The sequence below is a fragment of the Xiphophorus couchianus genome, chromosome 1 (genome assembly GCF_001444195.1).
Source record: "Xiphophorus couchianus chromosome 1, X_couchianus-1.0, whole genome shotgun sequence".
Lineage (NCBI taxonomy): Eukaryota > Metazoa > Chordata > Actinopteri > Cyprinodontiformes > Poeciliidae > Xiphophorus > Xiphophorus couchianus.
The window spans coordinates 3190520-3209707 of NC_040228.1; the positions used below are offsets into that span (position 1 = coordinate 3190520).

The following is a 19188-nucleotide window of genomic DNA, read 5'->3' on the forward strand; positions in this document are numbered from 1 at the left end:
AATAATCATGTATGGATTAAATAACTCTGTTAAACCTCCTCATCATGACTCCCAGACGCAGGAAGTGTTTGTTACTGACCTGGTGTGGCTGACAGGTGATAAAGAAGACTGATGGCCGATCAGCATCAGGCTCTACAGAAGCCTCTACAACGACTGACTGATTCTCCACATCCAAAACACACTCGTACTCCAAATCCTTATCCTGAATCACACGTCGGCACAAAAGCAGCAAAAAATACGAACAAGACATGAATCCCTTTTTGCTTTATGAGGTCATACAGAATATTTCCAGTGTTTACGGAGGATGAAAATATATGCTTTTGTTTTTACTACCTGAAACAGGTCTAGGTGTTGGCCCACCAACGTGATCTTCCTCTCCACATTGACAGGAAGCAGAGAAGAATCCTGAACCTTCTCCACACACGGGCATTCCTGGTCACACAAGTCGGAAAATGTTAAAATCTCCAACATTTGTCCTGCTTGAGAACCATGACAGCATGCAGGTACCATCATGAGATTCACTGAGCCGTTTTTAGTTTCTCAAACCAAAAGATGAGTTGGAATAGAATCAATCCATGAATCATCTGCTTATCTGATAAACTTTGAGATAATGAAATGATCCGCATTCTACACACTAAAAGAAAAAAAACATGAATCATGAAATGGCTGAGTTTGTCCTGATTGCAAAAAATAAAAAAAATGCAAACTGTGAAACACAACACAGATTAGAAATATGCATGTAGCAGCAACACCCTTGCATGTAGAAGGAAATGCTGAGTTAGCTTAATATCATTACCTGCCTGTAGAGCTAAATGAGGTGACCTGAAGCCATATGGAGAGAGCTGAGTCAATAAAACCTGTCAGGCTAATGGTTTAAATTACTCCGCTGCATCCTCACGTTTGAGATTGCATTGATTTCTCATCAGGCACTGCTGGATTTATAAACTGGAAACCTGGAAGCGTATTGCAGTAAATACCGTGGGACCTTGTGTTGAAGCTTTCATCTTCCTATTTTAAGGAAGTGTAATAAAGGAATAGTTTGGAATATTTTGTGAATTGGGAAAGTACCAGGTCTCCTTGTAGGGAAGGAAACACTTTTTTCAAGTCACGTGATCAACAGCCAGATGTTACTACTGGCAAAAAAAGATGAAGACGACGACAGAAAGTGGCAAGAGGATGATGGCGTGGCAAGTTTTTTTAATGGCTTATTGTGTGAACAAACTTATTCATGTGTAATTTTAAGTGTGTTTCTTATCTAATAAAATTGCAAAATTTTGTTTTTCTTAAATTAGTGGAACAAGGACAACGTTTGGCACACATATGTAACGGAAACGCAACTGTGGACCAGGTTGACTTTCTTACCAAGCTTTCTCTGTACAAGTCATATTTGAAGCAAGAAGAAAAGAGAGGGAAAACAGTGAGCTATCTCTGCCCTTACTGATCTGCAGATCTGGGATCTCTGTTGTTTAGTCTTTCCATCTAAACAACGAATCAAGATCCAGATGTATGCAGATACTAAGCAGCAAGCTACAGATAAGTTAATGGCAGCAATGGCCCTGGTATTTGAATGGTTGAATAACTAACTGATACATGCATTTAAATACCAATGAAAAAGTATGTTCTGATTTTTACTAAGAGATCCTTTGGATACTGAAAGACCCCATGTCCACGTTTTCAGGGAAAAGTTGAATGTTGTGCCTGTAATCACCTGTGCAAGTAATCATATTTACAAATGAATTATTTAAAGACACTCTCATTGAACAAACAGTGGAGAATCAGTAAAATTAATCCTAACATTGCTGTGGGTGATTATAAACAGCACTAATTATCATTTTAGTGAAAACAATCAATCTAAATTCTTACAAGAAATTTGTCAAGATAAATGAATAATTTATCAGGATAAATTATCCAATTAATCTTGGATTAAGAAGTGACCACAGGAAGCTTTCACTTATCAAATGTCAGTCATATCAGAAACTCACTGTCAACCAAAGTAGCAGCCCTGAATTATAGTGCCATTAATATCCATTGAACCATTTGCACAAGCCTCATGGACAAGTTTTAGACTGGTCAACGTAGTTTACCACCAGGGTGTGAAAGTACTGAACAGAAAGACATGCTTATCATTTTAACAAGATATAAAAATATGATCATATTAGGTCTTCATAAAAAGGGAGGATCCTTCTCACTCTTCTTCTCACACCGTTTCATCCAAGCATTTAAAAATCAAGAGAGATGTCTCTGTTTCACTGTTACAACCTTACTTATCTAAAACTGAATACATTTTGACATTAGTAAGATATAAAATTTATTTATAACGTCTTTTAAAAATCTCATTAAAAGAATATTCTCTTGTTTAAAAGATTTGTTTAAAAATAAATCTTCATTTAAAGATTTTAATTCATACGCTCAATGTGGGGTATGAATTATCTTTCAACATACTGTACCACCGTGTCATTCATATTTTCTACCTCCACTGTGTTCCTAAAGTCCTTTGCTAACTTATGGACGATGTTTTTTTGTACCCTGTTCCCAGCAGGGTGCATGAACTCACCGGAGTAAAAGATTCAGAAGAAGAATCAGACTGGAGTTTTGTTGGAGAATCAGTAGTGACATCAACAACCAGTTCAGGTAATTGCGTCGGGACGAGCGAACGGGCGACAGATGGAGTCAATTCAGAATCCATCTCCGTCCTTTTCTTAGGCTTTTCCCAGCCGCTCAGCCCCGGAGGCGAGACATTCTCCTCGGTAGTGGCCAGACTGATAGAGGGGTCTATTAAAGGGCCAGCTTTTCTGGAAGCAGTAGAGTTTATCTCCGGGAAAGTGGTCACAACTTCACCAGAACGGTCTGTTTGGCCACCGGTGCTGCTTGGTGATGTGGGCCTTGTTTCAGCCGTGACATTTAAGGTGTCTTCATCTTCTAAAGAGCCACTTAGAGAACTGATGGCTTCCTTTGTGGCTCCCTCTGTGTTGCTGAGGGCCCCATCCGTGGTGGCTATGTCAGCGAGAGTGGAGCTGGCCTGGGTGGAGAGCCTGACAAAGGGGGAAGTTGTTGAGCGGGTAGCTGGTGTGCTGGATTCAGCATTAGGACCAGTGGGGGGGGTGCCTGTGATGGTCACTGTGGGGACAGCTGCTTTGGTGGTGGCAGATGTCTCTGTGGGAGCCGGCTGTGTTGTTGGTGTAGAAGTAGTTGCTGTTGCTGCTGGAGCGGTCGGAACAGAAGGAGGTGATGGGGTAGGAGTCCTGGTTGGAGGTGGGACGGTGGGCAATTGTGGCGTTAACTTGATGATGGTGAAGCACAAACGAGGAGGAGGGATGGAGAGGGAGACAGAAAAAGCAGGCGGGTGGAGACAAAATTAGGATGAAAGAAATGGGATATGCAGAAACATAAATAACTCTGAAATAATAGAGAGAAAAAATGGTTGATGGTTTAAATTAAAAAGACAAAAGCAAACCAAATCAAACAGAAAGTACGGGATCCTCCAGAGGTCAAACCCTCCGCTTTTAGATCTGGTTTCCTAAAATGAACTCCTACTGAAAAGAAAAGCTGTAAAAAGCCTGAGCTCAGGCTTCAGGATGACTCACCCGTTGGTTGTGGATGGTGACTCCTTGACTGCAGGTGTGTTTGTGTGTGCAGACATGCTCATGGATACACCAATTGCACCCCCAGCGGCTGCTGACACACCCTTGGCATCTGGCAGGGACACAAGCAGAACAATAGAGGACTAAGATGAAAATGTCAATGTAGGAATAAAACAGAACAGTGGAAATCAACTTAAAGGGGCAGTATTATGTGGCTTTCAGCCACATAGTGCCATTATATAGCATAATTAAGCAGCTATGTCACATTCAGCTGTTATAAAAATTTTATATATATTGAATATGATTTAAAGAAATTTGACTTATTACTTTGGACCTTGAAATTGGGCCCGTCTCTTAAAAAACTCTGACTCTGAATGTCCGCGTTCAGGAAGTCATCACATCTCTGCTCCATTAACCTAGTGACATTTTTACCAGCGTTTCACTGAGGAGTAGCTCCTATAATGAGCTCAGCAGTTCCAACAGCTGTTTGCTAATTGCTGCTGGTTAGTATGAAAAAAAATATTGGTTAGAGTTTACACTAATCAGATTGGTCTGCACCAATGTGATTTCCTTTTCAGATGTGTGATAGTGTTTGTAAAGATTTGACCTGAAAATGGATTTTGTTCGACTTCAATTTCTTTTACACGACAAGCGGATACAAGTACAGCATTCAAAATATTTAGGAAATGCACGAGTGTGAAACTTTGGAACAATATGACAGAAATTATCATCAGTATCACTTATTGAACTGATACCAATATGTAAAAGAAACAACAACAAAATAAAGGGAGATAGTGATGCTAAAGCCAATTCTTTATTTTAGAAACAGGGGCTGTCAGATTGTAAACTATTTTAACTCTTTACAACAGAAAGAAGCAGACAACATAGCTAGACGTATTTAGCATCTTATGCTGGTGAATAGCAGCAGGGTTAGTTTTACTAACAAACCGTTGTCTTCGTGTGTGTTCCCCTTGAGAATCTAGATTTGTATCTAAATTCTGACAGATTTAGGCTGAAAGCTTATAATGATACCAAGGAGGAACTTTGCCGCCCTCATGTCAACATTCCTGTTATCTCCTGAAAGCTTCACTCCCTTTCGGCCAAATGAATCATAGGCGTATCTTAACATGCTGCAGAAGATACAGTTTTCTCCTAAATTCTATTTGAATTCATTTTCAACACCTTAATGATGTTAAAAATAGTAGCAGTAATGTCTTGAGTCTTGTTGTAAGGGACGACCTGTCAGTGCTTAGGTGTTGCATGTTCACTGATCTGAAAAATGAATACGAGTTTCTGATGTTTAGAAGACGTGTACTCACGGCCTGCGCCCAGAAAGCTCCTGCACCAGGCTGCAGTTGTAGAAGGTGAATTCTGTCTCAGCTACGGTCACGTTAATGAAACGCAGAGCCAAGGTCACCGTCACAAACTCTGCAACGGAATAAAAGATCAATCAATCAATAGTCAAAGCATTCACTGTAATCCTTAAATTAATGTTCTGAATAGTGTTGATCAATGACGTTTGAGGCATTTTAAGGAATCTTTTTGGCATCCGTATAAACTTGGAGCAGAACACTAACCATCTCCCAGACCGATGGGGGGCAGGTTGCTGGCGCCTGGGGTGGAGCAGATGACACCAGTAGTGGTGAGCAAAGCTGGACTCTCCGTGTCCTGGAAGAAGCAGGAGTAGGCCTCGTCTTGTTGGAGACTGGGCAGACCCTCCACTGACAAGGCAATCTGAATGGAAATAAATATTACATGGAAGAAGGAAAAGACACCAAAAAGACTCTGTGTCTGTAGTGTGGTTCAGTGTGGAGTTTAATTATTAACACTATTAGAGCTGGGTGTTAAGAAAAAAAACATTTCTGATTTTTTCTCACCCAACTTCAAAAGATTTTTTTTTTCTTGCTTTCTTCACTAAAAAAGAATTACAAATGAGAGAAAAAAGTTTCAAAAAGCAGATTTTACACCAATCATCCCTTCTGCGAGTTGCATGACAGAGTACTACTGCCAGGCATTACAAGAAGTCATTTTGAGAGAAAAAAAACTCGTTATGTTTGACGGATTGTTTCATGTCCTGCTACTGATAATAACTGGATCCTGACGCGTTCAGTTTTGAAGCATTTCCTTATTTGTAAAACCGATACCAATGTATAACTTCTGGAGCTGCTCCAACATTTTACTTTGTTGTTTTTCATGTAGCATTTTTTTTTAGAAAATTGGTACTTCGTACTCATATTATGTCTTTATTTGGATAATATTATGACTTTGTCATATTATTTTCAACTGTGCTGTCAAAAGATTTTATTCTTGTAATGTGGTAGCGAACAAAACATTTCAGTGCATTGCTCTTGTATTTCATTAGTCATGTTGTCTGTATTACATCTGCTTTCTCTCCAAGGCTGATGTTGTAGAGGCTGAGGCGCTGTATGCCCAGGCACTGCTGCGTCTGGTTGAAACTCCACAACCACTGGCCCTGCAGAGAGCCTCGCTGGCACTCCCACCGCTGGCCACACCTGAACCACCGGAGCATAGCACAGTTAGACATAAGAGGGTTATAAATGAAGAAAACAGGGAGAACTGGAGATACAAGCTGAAGCTCAGAACACTCACTGTCCCTCAAGGACACACCAGCCGCAGTACGGGTCTCTGGCAGACAGACATGACTGACAGTCCAAGTGATCCCCGCATTCTGCGACCGGACGCTTTTCTACCTGAAAATAACAGACAAACAAGCAAAAGGTAGGCTTTAGACAGATAAATGAAGAACAAAACAATGTAACATTATAGAATGAGTCAATATTTCAACTCAAGATTGTCATCTCAAGGCAAATGAAATGCTGACATCACACACTATTGATGCTGACAATAAAGAATAAAAAGCAAATAATTTCATTTAAAGAACTATTTAAAAATAGTCAGTAGCATTTGAAAGACTGAATTTGAATGAGGGTTATGAATATTCTTTTTTTCCATCATCTGTGCTGTGCTGTATGCATTTTCCTGGATTAGTATGTTAATCCTTTAATCAAGAACATGTCTGAACATGTCTGAGGTACCAGAATAGCCTCAGTTTCAGTATCCAGCATAGCTACCATATACAAAAAGCATACAACAGGTATAAAGTTATTTATTAGTATTTCTATTACTTACTCCTGCCATGTATATCATTATACATTATACATATATCAAAGCAGTGTAATACATAGTACTGTATATATCTACTTGGTCTCCAAGTTCCTTTGAGTTTTGAATGCATTCAATTTAGAGAAAAGATTAGTCAATTATTGTATTTTATTCACACTGCGAACTAAAAGAACAATTATTTGCAGATCCCATTGAAATTTCTAGATCTGAGACAAAGTTTCACAAATAATTAAATCATGAACTCTGTGTTCAGAGAGAAGTTGCAGCAGTTTTATTTCACTCACACACAAAAATGTGTTGTAACATTTCTGAATCACAGAACAGCTCTGACTGAGACATTTTGATTTATTTTTGACACAAACTGTTCAGAGTACAGACTTTCCTAATCATCATTTATCAGAATCTACAGCATCCCACACATGCTCTGTAGGGAACGTGTCAAGACAATGCAGGCTTCTTTTGCAGATCAATACTATTGTTAGGTTTGACCTCACACCTCCTGCTGACTGTTGTGCCAATCACACTAGGGTTAGTGACCTCTGACCCCAGCTGCCAGCTGGCTTCTCTGTTTATCTGTAGTTTGTCTTCAAGGCGACACAGCTTGAGGAAGCATGCATGAAAAACTCTGACAAACCATAAATTGATGAATGAGAAGCCATATTCATTCTTATTTATGAAGACATCTGGGTAAGTGACTGAAATAGTGGAAATGGCTGCATCTGTTTATACACCTCATGAATACTTTAAAGGGGGAGCATTGTGTATCTTCCAGGGCCAAAGTGCCGTTTTATAGCACAATCAAGCTGCTATGTTACCTTCAGCTTTTAGAAAAACAATATATACATCAAATATCACTTAAACAAAATCTGACTTTGTAATTAAGCACTTTGAAATTGGGCCTCTGTCACTTTAAGAACTTCTGCTCTTTCTGAAATGCTGCCTCCAGGAAGTCATCACCACATTGATCCTCTATTAACCCTTTAACATACATACCTATAAAGAGCTCAGCAGATGTGCGGTTCTACCAGGTGTTTGTTAATTGCTGCTGGCTAGTCTGAAGGAGCTGAGTAAAGGAGTCGTGGTGGAAGGAGCTCTGTGAGATAAAAACCTCAAAGCTTGGAAGCTGCAGCTCCGAGGATGAGGTCCAACCAGGCCTTTTGCATAGCTGAATGGTTGCCACGGGAAGCTTGACAGGATTTCTCAAACATGCATTAAAGGATCAAGGTGTGTATTTGATGAGCGAATAGTATTATAACATGACGTAAAGCTCTCAAAAGTTAATTTTACATAATTCTATCCCTTTAAATAAAAAGGCGAAGCTTGACTTCACCGCACTTACTGTTGTTTTGGTCATAATGTAGATATGTGAGCCGCGATCATCAAGTAACAGATCGCTGTTGATGGGGGAGTTGGGTTGTATCGTTGAGTTTGCATACACCTCCACCGCCCCGTCTCTGCCAAGATAAACCTGAACAAGAACACACAAAAAACAATACTTTAGACTTTAAAGCAGGAAGTGTCTCTCTTATGAATTTGTATGAATTCAAGTAATTGGATTGGAAAACATTTTGAAGTAGGAACAATCTACAATGCTGCATCACTAAAACGCAATATTTGACAAAAAAAAACAACAACAAAAAAAACACAAAAGAACTAACCTCCCTGGTTTACAGCTCAAACACCAAATCAAATCACACTTGCACAGGATCGCAGCAGAAGTGGGCATAGATCTGATTATCACATTCAAATCTAATATGAAGCACAGGAAGATTACCTCTGGCTGCAGTGAAACCCAGGCCTTCAAACGCTCATGTTACCTCATCTTAATAAGATCACCACGAACAGAAAAGAGAATCGGTTGTCCCATTAGGAGGATGCACTCAGCACATAATGGAAAGGGAAGTTGTACGCAAAGATTAGCAGCCTAGGATAACGACTGTTTCCTATGTTATATTTAGATTTTATCATATTGGTCCCAATAGTCTCATGCAGATGTGAATGCTGAGTTTTTTTTTTCCAGAATCACTTAATGTTCACTGAGGCTTGCAGAGCATTTCTATAATAAATGTAATTTAATGAAAAAAATAAATAAATTTATCAATCAATCTTTCTCCTGGACTGAGCTGTGGAAGTCCTAAAACTTTTAATAACCTTTAGAACTTCAAATGCAAAATTAAATTTATTTTATTTGATTTTATGTGATAAAAAGCAGCTCAAAAATGTGAAACAGAAGGAAATGGATGAATGATTTATTTTTTTTTAAATTTTACAGTGATCCTACACATACTGTCAGAAATACAAAATAATCAATTACAATCATATCAGCAACTCCATGGCCTGTAATGGCCTAGTCAAAGTTGGGAGCTAAGTATCAGAATCAGGAAAAATCTGAACTTTTGATATGACAAATTGGTAGACACAACCTCTAAAAGACTTTCAGCTGTAACTGCAGTGAAATCAAAAACAAACAACAGTCTATTACAGTTGGTTGTTGTAATGATGTCTAACGGGAATTACTGACGTTACAAATGTAGATTAAAATCAAACCTGATTACAGCTTGATGAAGGATTGAAGGTAAGCTTTTAATTGTCCATCAGATAGAAGCAGAAGGTAATATGAGAGCAGCAGAGATATTTTAAGCTTCCATGGAGATCCAACTCTGCAGTGTGGTTGGATTTTAAATTCCATAATAGCATTGATTGCTTTTGAAAGGTGGTTTCTCTGTCTGAACAGCGAGTGCAAACAAAGTCGGGGTAAAGAGGGAAGCACGGGTCCAGGAAGTGATGCGATTCCACTCAATAAACTGCAATTTGTTTTAGTGGTGAAATGAGGTGGAACAATACAATCTTTTTTTAAAACTGCTTGCATTTTTAATATATGTATGTAAGAATATAAAATGTGCAACTTGTATGTGCAACTTTACTGTTTCAGTCAAACACATTTAATCCTTAAATAAATCATGAATACTGAAGAGGGTACAGAAAGCGGGCAGAAAATGGAGAAAAGCATCCAACATCCAAGCAAAAATGTTGCAAGGCTTTCAGGAAGCCATTTTGAAAAAGGTTTGTGTTCTTGGTGGCAAAATTTAAAGCTGATTTCTGAAGATTTTTTTTTGTAATACTACGCACCTTCACCTCCTCCCAATGTTATTATTGTGGACTGCAAAAACGCACAGCTCCCAGGCAGAAACAACCAATCAGAGCCAAGAGGAGGGTCTTAGCGCTGCCAATCAGGCTCCTGTATGTTGCTCAATGAATCAGAAAAACAACTCATTGTTACAGGAAAACCGTTTATTCACCATCTTTAGTGGCAGTGCTAACTAGTATTAGCATTGGTAACAGGCTATGTTGTGGTGAACCAGCTGTAGCTTAGCAAAGAGCAAGCGGGAGGGGATGAGCGCAAGAGTGATCGACAGTGCTAACCTCCTCCTGGTTCTGATTGGTTGTTTCTGACCGAGTTCTGTATTTCTGCAGTTAGTACTAGGAAAAGACAGAAGAGCTCAATATTTCACAGATTATCTGTCTGATATTATACTGTCACAACATAATTATAATTGTACCAATTATGTTTTCGCAAAAACGTCTGTCATGCCATATCAATATACCAACCTAGTGGAGTTCAGGACAGCTGCAGCAAAAGCTCGGACCAGGAAACTGTCTCCATTTCAAAAATATTATCTCTTTGCTGGTTTAATGTTTCTTTTGGTTCTCTACATGAAAGATGTACACATATTCTACACACATGCACGCATAAAGATGTGTACCTTGACAAAGAGGGATTTGACTTTGTGTGATACTATAATCTTGTTATAAAAGCTTGCTACAATGGGTTACACAGAGCTCTGTTTTGATCTGCTAATTAAAAAGTCTAGTTCTACGTTTCCCTTCTTTTCCCCCCGCATCCCACAACACACATTACAACAGAAAGAACACTTCTCTCTCTGATGTCTGCTCTTACTTCTGAGATGCAAGCAGTAGGGCTTTGTAGATGTTAAAAAGTTGTGTGTCAATCTATGGAAAACTAGATGGAAAAACACCCCGACATACAGAGAGAAAAGTAAAGAAAAAAGCCCACAAATTGTTCAAATCTACTCATGCCACTTCAAATTCTTCAGTCAAATAATACACTTAGTCTCCAACAATCACAATCACAGGCTGAGAACACAAAGTGCATGTCTGAGGTATGGAGTCGTAGGGGTATGTTATTCTGTGCTTGTTGGAATGCTGTGAATCAGACTGTGGTGATTAGATATGGACCAGCTCCCAGTTTCAGGCTTTTAACTGGTCAAGATTTCAAAACTGTTCAACATTTTCTGACTGTTTAAAGCTTATAGCGCTTATTGAACACTTATTGTTATATAATATATGTTATATATTTTGTTGATTTGCGCCTAACGGTGACAGCATGCATTAGCCTAAAAGGGGGAGCTGCTTATCACTCCTAAATAGTTTAAAACATCAATAAAAAGGTATAATTTAAAAATAAAATACTCCTTCAGTGAAAGACTGCTGCATCCTGAATGCACAAAGGAGCGTAATCCCAGATCCTTCCGCTCAGCAGCTGTCGGACGCTACAACAATCACATCTCCCTTTATAGCAAAATCAAGAAACTATGTTACCTTCAATTGTTAAAAAAAGGTAACATTACATCATGTCAATGTTGTTTTGACATGATGTAACATTTGGTTTAACATGGTGCACACTTACAACCAAGCTACTGAAGATTGCTCCACTAACTGATGTATACTTACCATTGAACTCGTATGTATGTCTCATTAGTGGTGGAAAATGTTTTACCATTATTTTTTATATCAAATATGACTTGTAATTTAATGCCTTGAATTTGGGCCTCTGTCTCTATAAAAACTCCTGCTTTATGCTTTATACAGCTTTATGCATCCAAATTTTTTTGTGCGCTGCACTTTTCTAATTTTGTCCGTACACCAAGTTTTAGTGAAAACTACACACTCTTTTATACATGCGGCCCCAGAAGTTTGCTAATTGCTGCTGGCTAGTTTGAAGGAGCTGAGTGGGGAAGTACTGCTCTGTGAGATTGGAAACATCAGCTCTGAGGAATAGCAGCATCTGTAAGACAGGGTTAGGTCCATCCAGGCATTTTGCACAGCGGAATGGTTGCTAGGCAGATTAAGAACTTCTCAAACAGGAATGAAAGAAACAAAGGAACACACCAGGTATGTTTTTTTGATGAGGGAATAACTAACATGATGTAAACCTAAAAAAATATATATATATTAGATAATATTGCCCCTTTTAATTGTTGTATTATCTTGGTTGAATGAAAATAGTTTTAAATCTATTCGAGTTAAACTGCTAAAACGGCTAAAGGGTAAAAGATGCAATAAAAGCATCCAGGAAGCTTGGATTTAGATACTTGAAGTGGAGTTAAGATGCGCTCATTCTGCTGGAACATGATACAGAGACAGGCAGACAGCGTCATGAGGGAAGGGTTGTATGAACAGAGCATTAGCTGAGCACCAACTCATGCAAGACTCCAGCAAGTGGAAGGTTAGAACACTCCCTTAACGGGAAGCTGCTTGATGGATTAAATATTTCCCCGTTAATGGTGATGAGTCAGGAACGTCTCCATGCTTTCGTCCAGGTGCAAGTGTGCGTGTGTGTGCAGGTGTGTGTGTGTATAACTACCTTGTGAAGATTGCCTTTGGCATCTCCCAGAAAGGCGATGCTATGTCCCTCCCTGACGCTGACTGCCACGGCGGTGAGACGGGCCGCTGAAGTTTGCCACACGGCTTTAGCTTCCAGCGGCACTTTGCTCGCCATGGGGCTGGGGGTGTGGTCAGAACCGCACGGGTACGCTTTCAGAGTGTTCTACAACGTGTGAAAGGGTAACAAGCTTTGGTCAGTTACTGCATCAATAACCAATTCAATTAAAAGACACGGATAGGTTTCTTGGACGTCAACCAGAAAACAGATAAAATTCCAACCATAAATTTGAGAAAATCTACATCAGGTTTCCCCCAGTGTATCATACGCCTGGCGGGTCACCAGGCTTTACTTAGTCCCCCACCCTACCAGCATGGTTTAATTTATTTTAAATAGGATTATTTTTATGCACCAGTAACAGTGACAACAAAGATGGATTAAGCTAGGTTTACTGTTGACACAGTAACTGGATTAGTTAATATGTCAAAAGTAATTTTGGAAAAATAAATTGACTAAAAATCCCCTCCTCTTTTTTGCTCAAAAGATTCTGACAAAATAAAAAGTAACAATTGGCAAAAACTTCCTTAGTCCATCATTTTAGGAAGGTGATATGTCAAAACAAAAATTCTACTTGTGAATTCAATGGAATACAGACACATACACAGCACAGAGTCAATACAGCTGTTACTCAAATATGGCAAAAAAAAGTAACATTACTCAAGTCTGAGAAAACTGAATACGATGAACATCGACAGCATTGCAAAATATTGTAATGCATCATTGATTTTTAAATGTTTGAAAGTTCAGGCTCCTCAGGTGATCAGTGTCATAGAGGTTCCTCTTACATCTGGAGATTTGGGAGCTTGTGGTGCATCCAGCAACAACTTCAAGGCACCTTTTCGCAAAACCTCTTTTGGTCAAACAGCTTCGTCTGTGCGAGTCATCATTATGTGGAATTCATAACCTGAGGACTTTAAACTGATTCCAGACTGGAAGTTTTTTAGATTAAGACTGAAGGAGTTTCTTAAAGAAGAACAGGCAATGAACTGTCCACAAAATTGTGTCTGTAAACCTTTAGAACAACAAGGCTATTTCCCTAATAGTACAGCAGAGCCTCTGTATTCTCTTAATTCCCTATAACAGGATCATAATACAGATTAAAGCGCAGTGGTTAGGAAACGCCTTGTTATGAAAAGTAACAATTATTATCCTGCTCGGAAGCAAAAGCCACGACTTCGAATAATTGACGAAGAAGCAAAGAAGGAAGAGAGTGAGCACTTATTTTAGCTTTTATGCTTTGTTTATATAACATAAGTAGGCTTATCATTGCTAGAGAAGAAGAGTATCCTCATGATTCCCTCTCTTTCATCGTCTTGTCAGTGCTCCATTTTCCCTCTCATCAGCTACTGTGCTTGTTTGTTTAAGTTTCCATCTCTGTCCTTCTATCTTTGTTTGTCAGAACTCATCAAGGCAGCAGAACGCATGATTCCACTTTGGTTTTCTTTATTTATCTCTAACGATCCCATTAAATGGTTGTGAGGGCTGAAGGGACCGAAAGAAGGGACTTTTCTGCACAGCTGCAGCTGGGTGAAACTGGGGCCTCATTACCGGACTTCCATCCACTCGTCCTAATCGTGCAGTCGCTCCTCGTTGCTTTGCTCTGCGATCCATTTGTTTTACCTTACGCCAAACACTTAAGACAAGCGAGTCGATACAACTAAGGTGCAGGCATTATTCTCATGATGTATAGCGGTAATGCTTCTAATGTAAAACCTTTATGTCTGCTAATAATGCAGGCATATGGAATCTTGCATACATTGATCATGAGCATGGCTGGCATAACATTGGACTTTTAATCATTTGTTTGTAACATTGTTTTTGCAGGGCGCAATAAACAAAAAGAATACATCTGAAACTATTTTTAGAAATGTTCTAGCACTGAAGACTCAAAACACACACAGGCTGAAGTACACACACACCGTCTGGCTAACATTTGGTTCAATGTCATGTTTGTCATGTAATGTCATTCAATGTAATGTTTAATGTTTAATGAGGTTGGACCTCATACGGGTGCTTTTGGAGCCATTAAAAAGCTTTTGGCATCAGATTGAAAGAATTCTTCAAACTTGTTTAAATTTTTGCTTTTCTTCCACAAACCTGACTCTATAAAATAGTCCTTAACTCTACTGCCTTAATGTTAGTCTGCTTTGACCATTTTAATATCCTTCTGATGGATTCAGAACCACAGTAACTTTTTCCCCAGACACTGAAACATGCAAGGTTTCAGAGAGGGAGCGAGAAAGAGAGAAAAAAGGAAAGAAACAAAGAAAGAAAGAAGTGAAGGAAGGAAGAAAACAATGTTTTAGGAAAAAGAGAGGAAGGAGGGAAGAAAGAAATGAAGGAATAGAGGAAAGACGAAATGAAGAGAGGAAGGAAGGAAATGCACAGTTTCAGGGACGGAAGTAAGAACGGAAAGGACAGAAAGTAGGAGAAAAATGATGAAGGAAGAAAAGAAAATAGGAATAAGAAAGAAGGAAAGGAAGGGATGAAGAAGTGTCTGACCATGACTGTATCAAATATGAAGAAGTAGAAACCTCTCTGTCCTCTCTGAGGGAAGCAGTGCTTCCAAAACCCCACAGCTCTGAAATGTTTACTTTCTAGCTTCAACATCTGGATTTCTGTTTGACGCCCAAAACGTTTTCCTCTTGCATCCTTACCGGAGGGAGGTTAGCACAGCTGGACTTCACCTCATACTCTATATAGGCCACCTCATCTTGATTCTCAACCAACCCATCTCGGGTGTAGCAGAGGTCACGTGTGGAGTCGATGTGCCTGTCGACCTCGTCCAGAGGGAAGACGCAAAGCGCTGAGAGATCAGGTGGGGTGTTTATTGAGCCAGTGCGGGTGGAGAAGACGCCCAACAGATCTTCGCCTTGCTGGCCCACGCCTTTGCCCACCTGTTGCAACAAAGGCGTGGTGAAAAACATTTAAGACAGTACAACAGGAACCTTCTAAGGAATGAAGCATGCCAATGACGCAAACAGTACAACAGCTCATCTAATAAGGTTAAAGTCAAGTACCTGGGCTGCCTGAAGCACATTAAACATTGTGGAAGGAGAGAACGGAGATTGGCAGACGAGGGGAATTTCTACATATGAATAGTAGGAGGTGTCTTCTAGACACACCCTTGCGACATAGGTCTGGTAGTCCCTTGTTGCCGACTTGATGTCTCGGCGGTAGAACAGGAAGTACACATAGGAGCGGCGTGTGAAAGCAGTTATGAAGTTGTGGTCATACTCTGACAGGCGCCCAGCTATGGCCAGCTTGGCGGTCTCCTCATAGGAAAAAGCGGGCAGTGACGAAAGGTGGCGGGTAGAGATGGGTGGGTGGCTGGCGGTGTAGCCCCGGCCCACGTACATCACCGTCCTATTCCCGCCAGGAATTGGGACCACCAATCCAATGGTTGACACCAATGGATCATTAGCCGCGACATACTGCGTGTCCACGGGCTTATCAGTGGAGAAGAGAACTTCCTTGATGGACGCCAAGCTTCGCTTTTGGCATGTTCCCTGATGGACGCTGCCACAGGTGATCAGCTCCAATGCCTTTGGGTCAACCAGGAGCAGCTTGTTGTGGTTGTCGGTTCTGTCAGCATGAGGGCAGTTGCTTTTTGTGACAGGAGGGAGGCAGTCTTTGCTGTCGATCACGGGACCTGTGGTCTCCTCTTGCTCCAGCAAGAGTCCGTCTGAGCCATCCAGCTGGAAGAGGTGATTCCTGGCTCCCAGGTACACTGTCCCCACCCCAGGTTTCGGGTGCAGCACCAGGTGCTGGAACTCTGTGTCACTGCGTGAAAACCGGGGGTAGGAGTGAGCATGGGCAGTGACAAAGATGAAGAGTAGGAGGAAGACGACCAGGCAAGAGTTTAAAGCGTTCCCATGTAGCATGGCAAAAAATCTGTTGGAAAATGAAAAGAAAAAATTTAGATAATATTTTATGTGCAGTAGCAGATTCAGAAAGTGCTAATACAAGCTTTTATTTAGTTTTGGACGCCTACTTGTTAAATTTTCTGCAACCAATTTTTAGAAAGCGTTTTACTAGGATGAAGTTGTTGGGCACCAAGCAGGGAATGACTGAGCTACATACAAATAATAAAGAGCCTGGCATTAAAACTCTTAATCCCAAAATGCACTGCACTAACCCATTCTCAGCTCCAGTAAGAATATCACAGCGTGAGAACACGACATCATACTTTAGCAAAACTCTGGAGTTATGCCCAGAACTTTCTCTTTTTCCATAGCCTCTATAGGCTGGATTCAGGAGGACAAACACTTGCTCTTATCTAAAACTAATCTTAAATAGTTTAAAGCAAATCTGGCCTTAGTTCAAATTCTTCAATATAATCCTTGGTCTTTATTCATACATACATCTTATTAGTTATTTAATGTTTTATTGTTGCATGTTGGCATGCTCCTGTGTGAGTAATTCACAACATAATTTGGTGCAACAAATATTGATTAGTTGAAAGCTAATTTTGACTCATTCAAAATTCCTTAAAATGACTTTGATTCTCACAATTCACAGCTCATAACTGTATGTTGATACCTTAAGGAGTTTGTTGATTTAAAGTATTTTAATGGAACACTGTAATATTTTTGTAATAACCGATTCCAGAGAGAAGTTGTCTGGGTCTTATTCTATGTATATTTGCAGAGCCATGCAGTTTGAGAGCATCACAGCTGAACTTAATCCTTCATATGTTGTTATGCTAGTGTTAATACTTAAGCCTAATCAGACACATATTCATAAAGATGAGACTGAAAAACAGTGATGGCCACCACTAACTAAAGTTAGTTGCACTAACCCTGAAGCACTAATCATATACATTAGTTCTGATAACTCTAAAGCACTGCACCAACAAGGTACCTAGCAGAAGCTAATGAAAAGTCTAACTATGCTGATACCCATCATGTTTCAATGACACATTACACCATATAGAATATGGTGAAGAGAAGAAACTACTATGTAAACAATCCACTACAAAGTAAGAGAATGAAAATGAACATCTAACTACTTAATTCCAGTCGATGACCAAAACTCCAAACCAAAAAGCTTACAAAACAGTCAAGTAAATCAGGGCTTTAGAATTTATTCGAAAAATTGAATTTATGGGCACTCAATATTTTCAAAGTTAGCAAAAATGCTAAAGCACTAACAGAAAAATTAGCTCTGCTATTACCGCATTAGCAAAAATGTGCCCACCATTGCTGTAAACCTTTTTTAAAATAATACTAGTCAATAACAATAGTCAGTTGCCTTCAATGGGATAGATGCCAGTGATAAAAGTTGAAAATATTTTAACTTTCTTGTATCACGTTGCCAGTCTGCATGAGCATGTCTAATCCAGTAGATGTCGAGAACTTTTACACGGCAGAGTCAATCTGTGGCACACTGATGGATCAAGAAAGATTGAAATCAAATAGTGTTTCAACAAACATTTAGCTTAAATGTGTGCAATTAAGGGATTAGTTGGTTTTTCCAGTTGAGTTGAACAGGATCAATGATATTCTAGGGAACAGCTTTGAAATAGTCTCATTTTGTTTAACCACAAAACCCTGGGAATTCAAACCAGGGTGTGTATGTTTGATATCCACGGTAAATCTACAATGCTTCCAGCAGCCGCTTTTGTTTGGCTCCGTTCCAAATGTCACTGTTAATATCAAGTGTTTTCAGGACGCCGGCAACCACTGCATCCTTTACATATGAAGGCGTTCAAAACATCAGCTCTTATTTCCCATTTCAACAGCCATCACTCAACACCTCTGAGGAAAGTGCTTTGTGGACACAGAGAGCCTCTGCATTAGAGAGAAGCTCCTTAATTATTGAACGGAATTGTCAGACCCTTCACTGACCTCAGTGGGAAAGGTCAGTGCAATAAGTAAGTGTGGATTGAACGCACCTCAAACCGTGGACATGAATGACACTTTGATGAGCACTAGCAAGCATTACTTACACCTCAGCACTCTGCATAATAACAGAGAGCAAGTCTACGGCCCTGAGAGGCTGTGATATTAAGACAACTGTATTATTGTGCAGCAGTTGTTCAAGGTGCAAATAGATTGCAATGACATTAGGGATGTAGTAGCGTCTCACCTAAGTGTCTACCCCCCATGGCTGCAATCAGGACAGAGATAAGAGGGGGGCTCTGTTTGTACAAAAGCGGGCCCCGTACAGGAGCAGCTGCATGTGTCAGATGAGTGCATCTCTTTCCTCCTCTTTACTTATTCATGAGTGCAATAAGAAGTATTATAAGACATAACCTCTACGCCCACTTTCTGAGGAGGAGAGTTGTGGATTTGCTGGATGAGTGGGTGAATCAGGGATTATTCAGGTTTTACTCAGAGACGGTAGAGAGGTCTGTTGAATACACATAAAAAACACATTAAAAAACAAAAAACAATCCTGGGTTTCAGGTAGAGCTGTAACAATTCATCTAATGATTTGAGTACCTTGATTATTAACATTTCTCGAGGCAAATTATCAGACTTGAAGCTTTTTTAAATTATGCTTTGCTTTGTGTTCCGGTCAAAGGACTATTTGTGTTGCGCAGTGCTCTCACTTGCGCCAATGGATTGTGGATGAATGCTAAGTGCAATTAGCATAGCGTAGTTGGACCAAACGTCTCTTTTCCAAGGGCGTGTCCACTTTTCACATTCTGTCCGGATTTAAATACACATAAAAATAAAAAAAAACACACACACAAAGACATGTCTGTGTTTTCAT

At 39.8% G+C, this 19188-nt stretch overlaps 1 protein-coding gene across 2 annotated transcripts in view; it reads right to left on the reverse strand.

Annotated features, from left to right (window-relative positions):
• LOC114145782 (plexin-B1-like) overlaps positions 1-19188 on the reverse strand; it is a 75899-nt gene that overhangs the window by 18329 nt on the left and 38382 nt on the right. Inside the window, exons 2-13 of one of the 2 annotated variants that reach the window (XM_028019408.1) lie at positions 15489-16362; positions 15126-15365; positions 12391-12573; positions 8065-8193; positions 6192-6292; positions 5962-6094; positions 5159-5315; positions 4901-5009; positions 3585-3693; positions 2555-3280; positions 334-432; positions 80-202 (exon numbers count right to left, since the gene is read on the reverse strand). In XM_028019408.1, the coding sequence (XP_027875209.1) occupies positions 80-202; positions 334-432; positions 2555-3280; positions 3585-3693; positions 4901-5009; positions 5159-5315; positions 5962-6094; positions 6192-6292; positions 8065-8193; positions 12391-12573; positions 15126-15365; positions 15489-16352 (2973 nt within the window). In that variant the 5' untranslated portion in view covers positions 16353-16362. The remainder of the gene's footprint in view (positions 1-79; positions 203-333; positions 433-2554; positions 3281-3584; positions 3694-4900; positions 5010-5158; positions 5316-5961; positions 6095-6191; positions 6293-8064; positions 8194-12390; positions 12574-15125; positions 15366-15488; positions 16363-19188) is intronic. The other variant, XM_028019490.1, reaches the window with a different exon arrangement.